General features: G+C 44.1%; 1 protein-coding gene across 1 annotated transcript in view; it reads right to left on the bottom strand.

The window, feature by feature from the left end:
- The window catches only part of TMEM68 (transmembrane protein 68), a 33782-nt gene that overhangs the window by 14034 nt on the left and 1251 nt on the right, over window positions 1-18497 (bottom strand). Inside the window, exons 2-4 of the mRNA XM_073583984.1 lie at window positions 17876-18013; window positions 13996-14377; window positions 4247-4414 (exon numbers count right to left, since the gene is read on the bottom strand). Coding sequence (XP_073440085.1) covers window positions 4247-4414; window positions 13996-14377; window positions 17876-17947 — 622 coding nt within the window. The 5' untranslated portion in view covers window positions 17948-18013. The remainder of the gene's footprint in view (window positions 1-4246; window positions 4415-13995; window positions 14378-17875; window positions 18014-18497) is intronic.

Here is an 18497-nt window from a genome sequence, read left to right as displayed (position 1 = left end):
CGGAGTGATACCTTTATTGGTTAACCAGAAAATAATATATGGTTCTAGGCTTTCAGAGCAGAGAGGCTCCTTCTTCAGGCAGGATTACAAATAAATTAATAAGAAAAAGGCGTAACATTTAAGCGATACTACAGTAGGACATTTGTTCATGAGGTGGAAGGGGTGATGCTTCCTAAGGATAAGCCAAGGAAATCCAATTTTATTTATTTTACTCATTTATATAACGTCATTAATTCCACAGCGCTTTACAGACATTATTGGCACTGTCCCCAATGGGGCTCACAATCTAAATTCCCTATCAGTATGTCTTTGGAATTAGGGATTTTGTTACAAATGCAGAGGCAGTGGGAATGTTCTCTTAAGGCCCCGTCTCACATAGCGAGATCGCTAATGCGTCACCGATTTTGTGACGCAACAGTGATCTCGCTACGTGAAACATAGCAGCGACCGCCCCCCCACTGAACATCGCTGATCGTGTTCGAATGTCCTAGGCCATTTTTTGATCGCTGGCGTCCCGCTGGCCAGCATGCATCGCTGTGTTTGATGCCGACGAGCGACCTCGTTGGCGATGCCAAACTCAGGTACGCAGGCTGGAATCATTCAGAATAGCTGCTGTGTGACAAAGCACCAGCGATCCTTACCAGGTCGCATCATTGTCGGGATCCTTAGTTATCTGGAGTCCGTCTGATGCAGGTGTAAATTGTATCCATGTCATTAGTCATAAATCCAGGTATTAAATTGAGTCATAGTGTCAAAGAATTGAACATCCTTATCAGTTTGAATTACCAAATTTTTCTCTCATCCTTAAAATAACCTTTTTGTATTACGACTTTTATGTCTGTCATACAGTGTCCAGGTCCAAAAAAAAGTTTTTCCACAGGGGGGTGCATTTCATTCCTGATTGTGTGTCGGTGTAGATTCCTCCTTGTTTGTAGTTTTTGCATGGTTTCCCTAATATAGATACCTCCAGGGCACCTTGTACATTGCATCATGTAAACCACATTGGAGGTTGTACATGAAAAGAAACCCATGACCTTATAGTCCTGATATGTGTTTGGTATGCGGACTGTATTTGTGGGTAATATGTGGGTACAAGTTTTGCATTTTTTATTTTTACATGGCAATGTACCAGTCACTGATGGTGAGGAGAGGACACGTCTGACAAGGAGATTCCATAAGTTAGGGGGCTGTTTATACAAGGGAAGTGGTAGTTCTGGGAATATATATGTCTTTCAATTTGTGGTCTTTGTGGAATATGGGTTGGAGATCAGCACCAGATGATCATATGGGGGTTGTATGTGACCACAAGAGGTACCCTTAAATGTTATGCATTTTTCTTACTAATTTATTTGTTATCCTGCCTGAAGGAGCCTCTCTGCTCTGAAAGCTTGCAAACATTTTCTGGTTAGCCAATAAAGGTATCACTCCGAGAATACTTTTGTCATCATTGGGCAGAAAAGTATTCACATCGATTTTCCTGGCTAACAGGTTACCACAATATCATTTGTTATTGTACATCAAAGCTATATCCAGCAGCTCTCTGCGGCCGCTCTGGCAGTAAAAGAGTTAAATGTCGCTCTTTGCACTAACGCAGCACTGCAACGTACATTACTAAGTGGTTACTGTTCGGTAACTAGTAAAGTACGTGGCAGCGCTGAGTTATTGTAGGATCCCACTAACAAAAGTCTGGCCCTCTCGGGGACGCCAAGTCAGGCCCTCTCGGGGACGCCACGTCAGGCCCTCTCGGGGACGCCACGTCAGGCCCTCTCGGGGACGCCACGTCAGGCCCTCTCGGGGACACTAAGGGGTGGTTTCTGCATTTTTGTAAGTACGCTTTTTTTGCTAAATATAAATCACAAGTCAGGGGCTGTCCGCTATTATATTAAATAAATAGGGCAGCAGAAGATTGGTGATCAGTACTCTTTAAGACACTTATAGAAAGAACACCATGAGCACAACTCAAGATGGTGCTAAGGTTATGTTCCCAAACCATTAAAGCAACAAATATGAACCTAGCACACAACTTAAAGGTATTTCTAAGGCGGTTTATTGTAGTACACGAAAAAAGACGTTTCGGTCAATGTGACCTTCTTCAGTTACTACAAGGGTAAATATAATTACAAAACAAAACGTCATATAAAACAGAAAAAATAACAAAGGAAAAAAAAGGAAAAAAAAAAACAAAGTATATACATACAATAGTCAAAATGCTCATACAAAAATAGGATAAATTGGTCGCAGATAACGCCAGGTATCCCACACTGCCCATATCACGCCAAATAATTTAAAAAGAGCCGTATATACCACACGGTATGTTTGACATTCTTATAGATTGCTGCTATATATTTTCTATGGCTCTTTTTAAATTATTTGGAGTGATATGGGCAGTGTGGGATACCTGGCGTTATCTGCGACCAATTTATCCTATTTTTGTATGACCATTTTGACTATTGTATGTATATACTTCTGTTTTCCTTTGTTGTTTTTTTTTCTTTTTTTTCCTGTTTTATATGACGTTTTGTAATTATATTTACCCTTGTAGTAACTGAAGAAGGTAACATTGACCGAAACGTCTTTTTTCGTGTACTACAATAAACCGCCTTACAAATATCTTTAAGACACTGTCTCAGGACCCAGATCCCCACTTACCAACACTACTTAAAGAGGTTATCCATTAGTTTAACACTGATGACCTATCCTTACGATAGGTGATCAATGGCTGATCAGTGGGGTCCAACACCCAATCAGCTGTTATCGGTGCTGGTGCCTAATGGCCTGATGGAAGTGCTCAGTTACGGAGATGTACTGACTACTGTATAGTGGCCACAGCTGGGTACTGCATATTCACCCCTATTTAAATCAATAGGGAGCAGGCCACAGCCACTAAACAGTAGACCAAGCATCTCTGTAACGAAGCACTCCCGTCCGGAACCAGCAGCTGATCAGCAGAGGTGCAGGGTGTCGCACCCTCATTCATCAGACACTGATGGCCTATCCTAGGTTATCAATGTTAACAGAGTGGACAACTTCTTAAAAAATAAAAAAGCAATACCACTGGAGTGGTTTCCGCTTCGTTAGATGTCATGTGCGTTAGTGTCATGAAGGCAGTAATATACTCACCAGTGGCTGTCTTGCCCCCCGGTTTCAGCGGCGCACCAGCACCACATGACCATAACTGTAATCTGCCACATCATGATGTGGAGCGGCGGTAACGCCCTTAATGTAAGTGTATGAGACTCATTCTGTGTCTCAAACTTCAATTGACAAAAGGCAAAAAGTGACCTCTGCTCCACACAATGACCACTGTGTGAATCGGTAGCATGAGCGCCACTGAGACCGGGAGAAGATGGCGGCCGTGAGTAGATTTTAACAGAAAGGGAAAAAAATTAATTCAGAAATAAAGCAATCACTGGAGTGAGGCTTAAACAAGGTTTAGTTTCAGATGTGAAGAGTTTGAACAAAATATCTAAACTTTATATTTCATGTCTGTGTGGCAGAAAGTGGAGGGACTTGTTACCACACTAATAAAAGGCGTAGGTGATGTTGAGTGATGTCTGGAGATAGGAAGAAGAGGCATTACTAACCACTGGGCACGTCTTTGCCATTTTTACAAGTACCATAGGGCAGCATGGTGGCTCAGTGGTTAGCACTGTATTCTTGAAGTGCAGGGTTCCCAAAATCTGACCAAAGATAGCACCCTTGTATATACTCATGGTTTTACTGCCACATCCCAGAATGAAAAAAAAAAAAAAAAAAAAAAAAGGTGGGGATGGGTCGAAGGAAAAAAAAAAGATAAACTTCTTAATGTGCCCTATTCCCAGTTTATACCAGCCATCCGCGCCATGAGATCGGCCTAGGTACAGGACACAGACTTCTAGGCCTGAGAGGTGTACAGAGACTATATCCACCCCTCTGACTACCAGAATGGGCATATAATACCAAGGCCTACATATTTGGGGTGCTTAACAATTCAAGAACGTAATTAAGCAGAAAGATGAGTAAAGAATAAAAAAAGCCTAATAATACAGCGTTCTCGTGGTTATTGCTGACCTCTGTGAAGGTAGTAATGAATCACCATGTACACCCCCATTACTGGCTTTCAGAGTAATTTTAGTGAGACAGGGGCAGAATGAGCCGGTCAGATGTGCCTTATCCGGAATAAATGACAGGTTTCCATGACTGGCTATAGATATAATAGTCGCTCATGCAGCAGATCGCTTACAAATACCACAGCGTGATTACTTACCTGGTACTTTAAAAAGAAAGTGGTCCCCCACCGAGTGACAAGTCCTTCCTTTCAGGAGAATGACCTTTGCTACAAAATAATAGTAGTCTACAGGCAGCGCTCCATGATAGTACACAATTAGTGCAGGCCCGTTCGCAGGGATTTTTTCCAAGCCGCAGATTTCATAGCCTGTGTTGAAACAGAACGTGTTTTATTCTATCATTTAGAAGAATAAATATCCCCAGAGATGAGTCTCACTAGTAATCCGTGCAGTCAGAAATCAGGGATAAGGTCGCATATATAGAACAGAGATCGAGGCGCAGGGCACGGACTGGCAGGCGGCTCTCCTGATCCAAGCATGATAGATTCATGTATGTCTATGCAGCTGTCACGCCAGTCCGGGCACTGCACATCTAGGTCTGATTTATATGGCTGGCTGACTGCGCACTAACAGGGACGGCTATGGACACAGAATCCGGATAGCCTGGTCCGTATTTGCAGCAGTGCTTATGTATGTATTGAATACTTAACTTCCATGTCGTGACAGTGTATTTAGATTTATTTTTTAGCCATTTTTTATCCCAGTTGCCACGGCACAATTACATAAGGATATATGCATAAAAACAACAAGCTGCATATTGCAAGTTTCACACACTGGTACCGGGCAGTAATTTGACATGCGTTTGCATAAAATAAAAAAGTAAGACCACCGATATAAGCCTCAGTAAGATGTCCGTGCCACATTCTCCTTGCTCGGACGGGCGGCTGGTCTCCTGACCCAAACCTGACAGCCTCATGGAAATACAAGATCAGGTCAGGGGAGCCACAGTCGGTCTGTGCATCAGGGTAGATTCTGGTACCGTCTGAAAGAGGCTTCTGAGCCACTGTCAGATTTAACAATACAAACTTTTCACATTACTAAATAGATCTGTTAAACCAGTCAGGATGCTGTACGGACTTTCATAATCCATCTCAGAATGGAAGAATAGTCTTTTATGAAAGTTGAACTCATTCTCAACTCCTTTGCTGCTGTGGAGATCTCATACTGCTCAGTACAAGCTGCAGCTGTCAATCAGGCCAGGAGGGACAAGGATTTTCAAAGTAAATACACCAGTCTCATCAGTTCTAAGAGAGGTGTGTAATAACTTATGTAGTTTGTATGATAAAATCCGTTAAAGGATTCGCTTTAACATTTAGTTACAAGTTTGTCAACTTCCAAATACAAAAATCAAGAAATACAAATCACCTGAAGTATTATACATTGATAACATTTATCAGATATCCAAACAGTGTGTGGTTAATAGATCAGTGAGGGTCCAGCACTAGAATGGAGGTCCTCTGCACGTCTATACAACCCTATGTAAAGTGGTACAGAAACCGCAGAGGGAATAGATGGGCGGCAGTTCTTGCAAAAAGTTATATATATTTGTTTATATGGTGCATTTAAAAAATACGTAAATGTAAAAATATCTAAGTATGTTACCATTGCACAAAATACATTACTAGCTAAGGCGAGGACCACACGAGGATCTGGCACAAGTTCTGCCACTTCTGCATAAGGGCAGTATGCTGCCCTTTTTTCATGAAAAATAACTGCCCCCCGAACGGAAAACAAATAGACCCCATTATAGTTAACAGCGCAATTTGTATCCATCATAGGATGGAAGCTTTTTTTTCCCAGTTGTTTTTTTATTCCTATAACTGAAAAGAAAAACAAAATGGTGAGTGTTAGTCTAAGGCCGGGGTCACACTTGTGAGAAACTCGCATGAGTCTCATACCTCAATACCCGACACTGCCGCCGGCACTCGGGACGGAGTGTGCGGCTGCATGTAGTTCTATGTAGCTGAGCGCTCCGGTCCCGAGTGCCGGCGGCAGTGCAGGGTATTGAGATGCGAGACTCGTGGGAGTTTCTCCCAAGAGTGACCCCAGCCTAACCCGAGAGCCCGAGCCTAAGTCCACACTGTAGACTGGTTTTTGCTAGGTCAATCGTTGTTTGATAAAGTATTGAAAGATCCTTAATTAAAAAAAAGTGTTTCCAAACAAGCTCTTTGAAAATTTCCTAGAGCAGCTTATTAATAGGTCGTCTGACAGTATAGATGGCCATTTTGCTCAGAGGGATTAGGCTGGGTTCACACACGTTATTGTAACCAATACTGGGGACAGAAGGGAAAAAATGGCATTAGTCACAAAAAGTAATTTTGAAATTCTGTTAAAACAAAGATTGTAAGTCTATGGCTAAGGTCCATGTTATGAACGAGTCACCGTAGGAGGCAGACACAAAAATAGAAGCTACGTCCAGAAAACCAGAGAAGTTGGCAACTATCAGATTGCAGACCCCTGAACCTATCAACACAACTAGCAGTAGCCGTGGGGGGTTCCTACGGTGCCCTAGACCCCTCGATCACAGCCGGAGAGCTAAATAGCCTAAAGACAGAAAAGGAAATCTAAACTGCCCAAGAGCAGACCCCAAAGTAAAAGGCAGCCCCCAACATATAATGACGGTGAAGCAAGATGAAAAAACACTCACACAGATAGAAAGATAGGCTGAGCAAACGATGGGGCCCAAGCTAACTAAACAGAACAGGAAAGGAAGGTTGCTGTCTGCAATCTGCAAAAACCCTATCAAAGACATAAGCCAACCAGCTGATATGGAAAAAGACCCTGAAGCAGCTAGGCTTCAAAAACTATATCAGCACTCAGGTATTTTCAGAAGACAGAGCTAAAGGAATTCAGCTCACCCCAGCAGGGAATGGCAGAAATCCAGAAAAACAAAGCAAAACAAAGTCAAAGCACAAATGCAAAAAGCCGAGCAGAAAACTTAGCTTTAGAAGAGCAGGAATTCAGACTGGTCTCCAAGGATCCCACAGAGAAATCACCCGCAGGGCAGAAGGGCATTGGCAGCCTTATATCCAGTCAGTAACTCCACTCAGCCAGTCATCATCATTAGGCTCAGGTGTTTGATAATCAGGCTCACTATCTTTCTTTACCAGAAGAGGGAGTTCATCAGGCCTCAGTAGTGAAGGGGAAAATGAACTCACAACAGTACTTCCCCCTTGAGGAGGGGTCACCGAACCCTCAACCACGCCACCAGGGCGATCAGGGTGAGCCCGATGAAAGGCACGCACCAATCTTTTGGCATGAATATCAGAGGCAGAGACCCAGGAATTATCCTCCTGACCATAACCCTTCCACTTAACCAAATACTGGAGTCTCCGTCTAGCCAGACGGGAATCCAGTACTTTCTCTACCTCATATTCCATGTTACCTTCAACCAATACAGGGTCTGGAGGTGCCACCCCCGGAACAACAGGTTCAACAAACCTCTTCAACAAAGATTTATGGAACACATTATGGATTTTAAATGTGACAGGAAGAGCAAAACGAAAAGAGACCGGATTAATAATCTCCAAAATCTTGTAAGGTCCAATAAATCTAGGCTTAAACTTAGGAGAAGCCACCTTCATAGCAATATTTTTTGATGATAACCACACCATATCACCAACCTTAAACTGGGGACCAATGGTCCTATGTCGGTTGGAAAACCGCTGGGCCTTTTCCTGGGAGCGAGATAACTTATCCACCACTTGGTCCCAGATCTGGTGCATTCTCTCCACCACAGTGTCAACACCTGGGCAGGCAGAGGGCTCCACCTGCCCTGAAGAAAATCGAGGATGAAACCCAAAGTTACAAAAAAAAGGTGACATCAAAGTGGCAGAACTAGCTCTATTATTTAAAGCAAATTCGGCCAAGGGCAAAAATGAAACCCAATCATCCTGATCAGCAGAAATAAAACATCTCAAATATGACTCCAAGGTCTGGTTTGTTCTCTCTGTCTGCCCATTGGTCTGAGGGTGAAAAGCAGAGGAGAAGGACAACTGAATTCCCAGCTTGGAACAGAAAGTTCTCCAAAATCTAGAAACAAACTGAACTCCTCTGTCAGATACAATGTTCTCAGGAATCCCGTGCAAGCGAACCACCTGTTGCAAAAACAGGGGCACCAACTCAGAGGAAGACGGCAACTTAGGGAGTGGTACAAGATGAACCATCTTAGAGAACCTATCACAAATCACCCAAATAACAGTCATCCATTGAGAGACAGGCATATCAGAGATGAAATCCATTGAAATATGGGTCCATGGCCTCTTGGGGACAGGCAAAGGCATCAACAACCCACTAGAGCGAGAACACGATTTAGACCGGGAGCACGTCCCACAGGACTGCACAAAATTCCTGACATCACGAGACAAGGTGGGCCACCAAAAAGAGCGACTCACCAGATCTCTAGTACCAAAAATACCTGGATGACCAGCCAATGCAGAGCAATGAACTTCAGACATCACTCTCTTCTTCCACTGGTCAGGAACATACAACTTTCCACTGGGACAACGCTCAGGTTTGTCCTCCTGGAACTCTTCCAGAGCACGTCTCAAATCGGGCGAGATGGCAGAAAGAACTACCCCTTCGCCTAAGATGGTAGCAGGCTTGGTCACCACAGGAGAATCAGCAAAGAAGCTCCTAGAGAGGGCGTCTGCCTTGACATTCTTAGTTCCAGGAAGAAAAGAAACCACAAAATCAAAACGTGTAAAAAACAAGGCCCACCTAGCCTGTCTAGGGTTCAAGCGCTTAGCCGACTCTAGGTAAATCAAATTCTTGTAGTCAGTAAGGACCACGACTTGATGCTTAGCTCCCTCCAACCAATGTCTCCACTCTTCAAATGCCCATTTCATGGCCAACAGTTCCCGATTCCCCACATCATAGTTACGTTCAGATGGAGAGAACTTTCGGGAAAAGAAAGCACAGGGATTCATTTTAGATGTTACAGGATCCTTTTGGGACAAAACAGCTCCTGCACCAATCTCAGAAGCATCCACCTCTACCTGGAACGGAAGTGAGACATCAGGTTGCCGCAAAACCGGGGCGGAGGTGAATCTTCGCTTCAGCTCCTGAAAGGAAGAAACCGCCTCCGGAGACCAATTTAACACATCAGCACCCTTCTTAGTCAAATCAGTCAAAGGCTTGGCAATAGTAGAAAATTTTGCTATAAATTTCCGATAAAAATTAGCAAAACCCAAAAACTTCTGGAGGGCCTTCAAAGAAGTGGGCTGAACCCAATCGTAAATGGCCTGTACCTTGGCCGGGTCCATTTCAATAGTTGACGGAGACAAAATAAATCCCAAAAAAGAAATCCTCTCTACCCCAAAAAGGCATTTCGATCCTTTGACATACGGGGAATTCTCCCTCAAGATCCGGAACACAGTCCGAATATGTTCCACATGAGAATCCCAATCCTTGGAGAAGATCAAAATATCATCCAGATTGATAATCAAAAATTTAGCGACAAAATCTCGGAAAATATCGTTCATGAAGCACTGGAAGACAGAAGGGGCATTAGTGAGCCCAAAAGGCATCACCAGGTACTCAAAATGTCCCTCCGGAGTATTAAACGCCGTCTTCCATTCATCCCCATGCTTAATGCGAATAAGATTATACGCCCCCCTGAGGTCAAGCTTGGTAAACCAGCAAGCACCTTTAACTCTGGAGAATAGATCAGAAATCAGGGGTAACGGATACTGATATTTAACAGTAATTTTGTTGAGGGCACGATAATCAATACAAGGTCTTAATGATCCATCCTTTTTGGCTACAAAAAAAAAAAACGGCACCTAAGGGTGACGAGGATGGTCTAATATGACCCTTCTCCAACGCCTCCTTAATATAGGATTGCATAGCCTCGTGCTCGGGTACAGATAAATTGAAGAGCCGACCCTTGGGAAATTTACACCCCGGGCTCAGTTCAATTGCACAGTCATAACTCCTATGAGGAGGCAGAGACGCAGACTCATTCTCACTAAATACATCATAAAAGTCCGCCAAATAATCAGGAACATCATACGACTGAGGAGAGGTGGAAAACACCGGAGCCTCACTAAAGGCACACCGACAACCCCAACTCACCACAGACACAGATTTCCAATCCAAAACTGGATTATAAATTTGTAACCAGGGAAACCCCAGAACAATGGTATCATGCAAATTATGCAACACCAAAAATCTGCAATTTTCTTGATGGTCTGGGGCGACCCGCATTACCACCTGGGTCCAAAACTGAGGTTTATTTTTAGCCAAAGGAGTAGCATCAATCCCCCTCAAAGGGATAGGCGTCTGCAGAGGTGTCATCGGAAATCCACAACGTTTAGCAAAATCCAAGTCCATTAGGTTTAGGGCTGCTCCCGAATCCACAAAAGCCTTGGCGGCAAATGTGGACAGGGAGCAGATCAGAGTAATAGCCAGAAGAAACTTAGGTTGAACACCACCAACAGAAAACGTGTGTGCAAAGCGTTTCTCTCGTTTAGGACAGACAGAAATAATATGCGAGGCATCTCCACAGAAAAAACACAACTTATTACGCCTTCTGAACTCCTGACGCTGCTCTCTGGACAAAACTCTATCACATTGCATAGGTTCAGACATGTGTTCAACAGGTGGCAACACTTCTCGTGCAGTTTTGCGTTCGCGCAAACGCCGATCAACCTGAATGGCTAATGACATAGAATCGTCAAGACCAGAGGGAACAGGAAATCCCACCATAGTATCTTTTACGGCCTCTGACAACCCCTTCCGAAAGAGAGCAGCCAAGGCATTATCATTCCAGGTAGTAAGTACCGCCCACTTTTGGAATTTTTGACAGTACAATTCTGCAGAATCTCGACCCTGGTTCAATGCCAGCAGGGTCTTTTCAGCCTGATCAATGGCATTAGGTTCGTCATACAACAACCCCAAGGCTTGAAAAAATGTGTTCACATTAGTCAGAATAGGATCATCTGGTTTCAAAGAAAACGCCCAATCCTGGGGATCGCCATGCAGCAAAGAGATGACAATTTTAACTTGCTGCGCGGAGCTCCCTGACGAGTTAGGCTTCAAGGCAAAAAATAATTTGAAATTTGAAATTCAAAAATTTAGACCGATCCCCAAAAAATACATCAGGTGTAGGAATCTTTGGTTCAGCAGCATGTGAATGAGCAAGGTAGGCGGAAATTCCCCGCACTTCCGCAGCGAGCTGCTCCACACGATCAGACAATTGCTTTATCTCCATTGAGAGAAAAAAAAATTCCCCCTACGGCCTCAGAGATATAGAGGAAACAAATATACACACACTTCTTTTTTTTTTTTTTGTTTGTTTTTTACAATTCTTTCCTGCTATTGAGTACCCTAGGATCTGCGGTATGGCGGGTGATTCTGTTATGAACGAGTCACCGTAGGAGGCAGACACAAAAATAGAAGCTACGTCCAGAAAACCAGAGAAGTTGGCAACTATCAGATTGCAGACCCCTGAACCAATCAACACAACTAGCAGTAGCCGTGGGGGGTTCCTACGGTGCCCTAGACCCCTCGATCACAGCCGGAGAGCTAAATAGCCTAAAGACAGAAAAGGAAATCTAAACTGCCCAAGAGCAGACCCCAAAGTAAAAGGCAGCCCCCAACATATAATGACGGTGAAGCAAGATGAAAAAACACTCACACAGATAGAAAGATAGGCTGAGCAAACGATGGGGCCCAAGCTAACTAAACAGAACAGGAAAGGAAGGTTGCTGTCTGCAATCTGCAAAAACCCTATCAAAGACATAAGCCAACAAGCTGATATGGAAAAAGACCCTGAAGCAGCTAGGCTTCAAAAACTAAATCAGCACTCCGGCATTTTCAGAAGACAGAGCTAAAGGAATTCAGCTCACCCCAGCAGGGAATGGCAGAAATCCAGAAAAACAAAGCAAAACAAAGTCAAAGCATAAATGCAAAAAGCCGAGCAGAAAACTTAGCTTTAGAAGAGCAGGAATTCAGACTGGTCTCCAAGGATCCCACAGAGAAATCACCCGCAGGGCAGAAGGGCGTTGGCAGCCTTATATCCAGTCAGTAACTCCACTCAGCCAGTCATCATCATTAGGCTCAGGTGTTTGATAATCAGGCTCACTATCTTTCTTTACCAGAAGAGGGAGTTCATCGGGCCTCAGTAGTGAAGGGGAAAATGAACTCACAACAGGTCCACTTCCACTAGATTCCTGGAAATGCTCACTTTACAATGATTGTGCTGTCTGATCCAGCTGACAATCACAAGATGCACAGGCAAAACAATCATTGGGTTAGAAGAGAAATGATCGTGTACTGCAAAAAAAAAAAAAAAAAAAAGTTTCCAGCAGTTTCAGTGTGAACAGAACCTGTGCTGCCGAGAACAACTGCAGCCTATTTGCACTGAATGACCAGCTACTGAGCACTTCAAAACCGCACAGAACTGGGTCAGCCTGTGTAAGCAGATCACTAAATGTCAGCTAATGCGCAACCATGTTGGTAGTCGGCGTTCATTAAAGGGAATCTTATCAGGTTTTTGTTATGTAATCTAAGAGCAGCATGATGTAGGGGCAGAGACTGACTCCAGTGATGTGTCACTGACTGGACTGTGTGTCAATAAAATCAGTGTAATTTTCCCTTTATCAGCAGGAGATTATCACTAGAGGACAAGGTGTCTTGTGTCTCCTAGTCAACTGCTCAGTGTAACTCCGCCCCCACTGGTGATTGGCAGCTTTCCGTCAATGTACACAGACAGCTACCAGTCAGTGGTATGTGGGCTCAGCATTCAGAGAACTGCGAGATCTGCAGCAGACAAAACAGTGATTGTATCAAGTGACAGCATGTAGATAAGTGATATATCGATGTAATCAGGGTCTCAGCCCCTACATCATGCTACTGTCAGATTACATAGAAAAATAATGCCGACAGATTCCCTCTAAGTGACGCCAGCTGGCTAGCTTAAACGGACCTTTACTTTCTAGCAATTTTTTGCTTTTTTTAGGAGTATGATATAGTACAAAAGAATAACCATATAGAGTTGCCATGCCTAATGCTCCTTTAAAAAGGGTTTTCTAATTGATTGACCTTCCTTAGAATAGACTATTAATACTGGATTGTTGGGGGTCAGACTCTCAGCGCCCCTACCACTCGGCTGCTTATAGGGGCCAATAGAGCTCAAACAAGCGTCATGTCCCCCTCATACACAGCTCGGAGCTACTATGCCTTGTAATACAGCTTCTTTTTATTCAACGAAAAGGGACATCCGTGCAATACCAATCTCCTCTGCAACAAAAAGTACATGACGGAGCTGTGGCGCTCGCTGAACTCTGGCAAGCTTATTTTTCATTGTTCTTTGATCCCCATCATGTGTACGAGGGAAGTCTGGGCCAGTTACAAGGAATCTGTCACCAGGTTTTTGCTACCTCATCTGAAAGAAGCATAATTAATGAAAGAGACCCTGATTCCAGTGGTGTATTACTTAGTTTACTGGATGCAGCAGTTGTGTTATTTGTTATATGCAGCAAAGCTGAGAAAGCTGCCCCCTTGTATACGGGCAGTGAGCTGCTTATCACAGGAGGGGCGGAGTCGGACGACTTGGCATGATGCAGCTAGCCACAGCAATGAAAATGTCCTAGTGATAAAACCTTCAATGTAAGTAAACAGCAGCACATAGCCTGATAAGTGACACATCCCTCAATTCAGTGGTTTAACCCCTATCTCATGCTGTCCTCAGATTACATAGCAAAAACCTGCTGACAGATTCCCTTTAATGGTCTAATAGGCACTTTGGTATACAATGATATTCTCCTCAAGAGTAGGTCGCCCCTCAGAACGCCATGATTGATAGCTTTTTGCACACACTTTACAATAAACCCAGATTTAACATCTACTACTGTTGTCACTACTGCTAACAAGCATTCATTTTTACCATGCCATATTGCAGCATGCCCATCCCAAAGTGTTGCCAATGTTTTCCGAGCGCCATCCCATATACTGTTGGAATATGCTTCTTTCAGTTCGTTTTTGCGCTTGTACACGTGGAGGAAAAGGATGGACAGGTAGAGAAAAATGACAATAATGAAGGGCAGAATGAATACTATTATTAGTGGTGTGAAGACCCACATGAGGAAGGCTAGGTAATTTAGATAATCCTCCAAATTGTCCAACTCTAGCCAGTCCTGAAGGATCTCCATGAGGCAGGATAGATAGGTGAGCGATGGGCCCATGTCACAGGAGCCGTTCTGAGCGCTCATCTTCAATGCTGAACCTATGGCACCGACAGGTAATCTCAGAGGCGTCTGTGCTCCATCCTAAAGCAAAAAACAATACAACATTTAGCACAAACATACAGCCTTATGCTTTTAGCATTTCTAGCCAAACTTTACTGCTAAGTTATCAATTTTCTCGCAAAATTGCAGCTTATCTATGACAATCGTCATTTGAAGTAGGACAGCACTGATCATTCAGGCATTTTCCAGTCATTTTCCAGCTCCTGACACATTTCAATATTATTATTTTGAAATACCCACATGATTATAATCCATTGAAAGGATTTTTCCAAGAACGTACCATCCTGAGACTCTTGTGCAGTCTCATGTCACCTGCTATGCATTGTCCTGAGACTCTCCTGCAGTCAGTAATGTTCCATGCTCCGACACTGGAGCCACAGGCTCAGTGGACTGTAGGGGAGCACTGAGCCATTTAATGTATGATAATACAATCAAACACATTAGAAGCCCAGCTTCATCCCTTTCGAGTAAAGACAGAAAATGATAAAAGATAAGAAAAATACATGTGTGTGGAGCCTGCAGTGTGCACTCCCTCCCTGTGCACATCCCCAGTCACTGTAAACTTGCAGAGGATCACAGACCATGCTCCCATCCCCGTTCTAAAGCACAGACAGGAAATCGCTTTACTCTGTGCTGTGGACAGGCTGTAAACTGAAGTAAGGCGCTGGAGGTCACATCACCACATGTGGGGGATAAGGAACTGAGCAAAAATTTACCAGCAAGTAAGTTCCGAAGTTTCATTTCTGATAGGCTTTACAATGCTTTAATGTAATCGGTGTGCACAGAAAACCGTGTGAAATCCTAAGTGCCTCACGCTTCAGAGAAATGAATGACAACAGTAATTCCTAGAACGCAAGATGTCCTATGTGTTGTCATTTAAATCACTCCTTTAAGTGCACCTATTTATTGCTGTCCGATATACTTTACATCGCTCATACTATACAATAGAACAGAAGGACATGTTTTTCTGGTGGACCACCACATATATGTGGGATGTAAGATGGGGATATCATTTTATCTGAGATCGTGGGACATTTTGAGGGGGGTACAATGATAGTAGATCTGTAATTCGCCATGTACACAGCAGCTGGCTGACATGGTTGCCTGTGGCTATGAGCGGCTGCAGAGACACTAGCGGATCGTGTACACTTGCCTACTCTGGACCATCACTTTTCACGTACTGTACATGTTCTATCCATGTTTTCCACAGATTGGAATGGGTACATGTTCTGTCCATTGCTCTTTTCACATGCACGATTATTTTACTACATCGTCTAGTTTCGAGTCTGTTTGTGAATGAAAATCAACAATTCAAATCAATGTGTCTAAGAAAGAAAACAGGTCGCACACAGTTGCCCTGTGTGTTGCATCGGTGCTGTTTCCTGAGCTCACATAGAGAACAGTGGATGGCAAACATGGACAAAAATCGGATCCAGCACATGTCTGAGAAGTCTGAATGAGGCTTATAGAGGTTCTATGAAGTCAAGTGTGATATACCACGACACTGTACAAAGTTGTAATATGGCAATGTGCACGAGACCTAACAGTTTTTCTTTGAGGGTTGTCATTTATACTGATTAGTGATGAGCGAACGTGCTGGGATAAGAGGTTATCGGAGCATACTCCTGTGCTAACCGAGTGTCTTCAGCGTGCTCGAAAAATATGTTTGAGTCTCCACAACCTACCAAACAGGCAATCCCCGCATGTCTCGCTGTCTACCAAACAGGCAATCCCCGCATGTCTCGCGGCCTACCAAACAGGCAATCCCCGCATGTCTCGCTGTCTACCAAACAGGCAATCCCCGCATGTCTCGCTGTCTACCAAACAGGCAATCCCCGCATGTCTCGCTGTCTACCAAACAGGCAATCCCCGCATGTCTCGCTGTCTACCAAACAGGCAATCCCCGCATGTCTCGCTGTCTACCAAACAGGCAATCCCCGCATGTCCCGCTGTCTACCAAACAGGCAATCCCCGCATGTCCCGCGGCCTACCAAACAGGCAATCCCCGCATGTCCCGCGGCCTACCAAACAGGCAATCCCCGCATGTCTCGCTGTCTACCAAACAGGCAATCCCCGCATGTCTCGCGGCCTACCAAACAGGCAATCCCCGCATGTCTCGCTGTCTACCAAACAGGCAATCCCCGCATGTCCCGCGGCCTACCAAACAGGCAATCCCCGCATGTCTCGCGGCCTACCAAACAGGCAATCCCCGCATGTCTCACGGCCTACCAAACAGGCAATCCCCGCATGTCTCGCGGCCTACCAAACAGGCAATCCCCGCATGTCTCGCGGCCTACCAAACAGGCAATCCCCGCATGTCTCGCGGCCTACCAAACAGGCAATCCCCGCATGTCTCGCGGCCTACCAAACAGGCAATCCCCGCATGTCTCGCGGCCTACCAAACAGGCAATCCCCGCATGTCTCGCGGCCTACCAAACAGGCAATCCCCGCATGTCTCGCGGCCTACCAAACAGGCAATCCCCGCATGTCTCGCGGCCTACCAAACAGGCAATCCCCGCATGTCTCGCGGCCTACCAAACAGGCAATCCCCGCAAATCTTGTGGCCTACCAAACAGGCAATCTTTGCATGTGTTGCAGCTATCGTGCAGCCACGAGACATACAGCCGTGGGGACTTGAACATAGTATTAGAGCACCATGAAGACACTCGGTTAGCACACGTGCGCCCTCGAATAACACCTTATCCGAGGATGTTCGCTCATCACTAATACTGATGCTAGATTATCAAAATGGACACGAAATTTCCTATTTCAGACACCTGACCTGGTATTTATCATCCTCTCCATGACAGTTTTCCAGTGGTATTTGTGCAAAATTTTGCAACTTTTTGAACTATTGCACGTTAAAAAAAACAAAAAAAACCCACATTTCTGATATTGCATGCACAACATAAAGAAGGATTTTTCCAGCGTCTCCAGGAGATAAAATAATAATTGCTTTATTGAGAATATAAAATCTTCATACCATCAGGTAAAAACGACATAAAGAGGCGTATGGAGGGGAGCAATTTCCTACGCGTTTCACCCTGAAAGGGCTTAATCATGGAATGCGTAAGAAAGGTCTCCAAGCAAATATTTAAACACATCAAGAAAACAGGTGAACCAATTAGATGAAAAACACACCCATTCGTTTAGCATGAAAAAAAAACAAAAAAACAAAACAAATTTAAATCAACTGTGCAAAGGATGGAGACCAAACACACATAAAAATTTGTAATAACAAAAAAGATGAAAGGAAAAAAGAAAGAGAAAAAAAAGAAAAAATACTAGTGTGAAGAGGGGTGAGCTGAATACTTCTTGTTTGTACATTTCTGATATTGTGCATCAAGTAGGTACATGTGTATTAGGCATATAAAGTGAATGAGACAGGCACATCTAGCCGTCATATTTGCATTTATCGGACAGCTTTCTATGTGACTGCTGCACTTTGTGGAGGTAATCTTATAGCTCGGTGGGGGGTGTTCTGAGTTGTACACCAGAGGAGCGCACAGACGTACTCACCAAATGACCAGTGCGCCATTCATGTGTGCACCTTACAGCAGAACATGGAGAATAGTCAGTGAGTACTTGCATACATTGCAGATAACGGATATTTCAGGACGGAGAGAACATCACGAGCCAGAAAATGGCATCTCCAACCTAAAATGAGACACATGTACAAGAGGTAAAATGGGATTGGGTCACACAGTTATCAGTACAATAATATTCAGTGTAGCACTAATGGATTAGTCAGGAGAGAAATACATCTCTACAGTAATTGTGCTTTATGATGGGCAGTGGAGCCATGATGAAGGGGTAGGCCAGAAGTGCAGCCCCTGTAAGTGCAGAACTACATAGCTCTATTATCCTGATCTACACCACCCACATCATCACTGGATTAGCCTAACTATATACATCTGCTTCTACAGCCGGTACTGCTGGCTGCATGCAGCAAGGCCGCCATGCCATAGCAGATACGAGGAGAATGAGTTTATCCTAATGGTGCGCTGGACAAGATTTGCCTTGATGGGACAGCATGTTTAAGGGTATAGTCACACATGGTAGATTTATGCAGAAATAGGTTTGCTCTGCAGTAATCATATGGATTTCTGTAAGCACCAGATGAATGAGAAAGTCGTAAAAA

This window comes from Dendrobates tinctorius, unplaced genomic scaffold (assembly GCF_039654945.1).
Source record: "Dendrobates tinctorius isolate UK_male_01 unplaced genomic scaffold, ASM3965494v1 ptg000082l, whole genome shotgun sequence".
NCBI lineage: Eukaryota > Metazoa > Chordata > Amphibia > Anura > Dendrobatidae > Dendrobates > Dendrobates tinctorius.
This window is presented reverse-complemented; position numbering and strand designations above follow the sequence as displayed.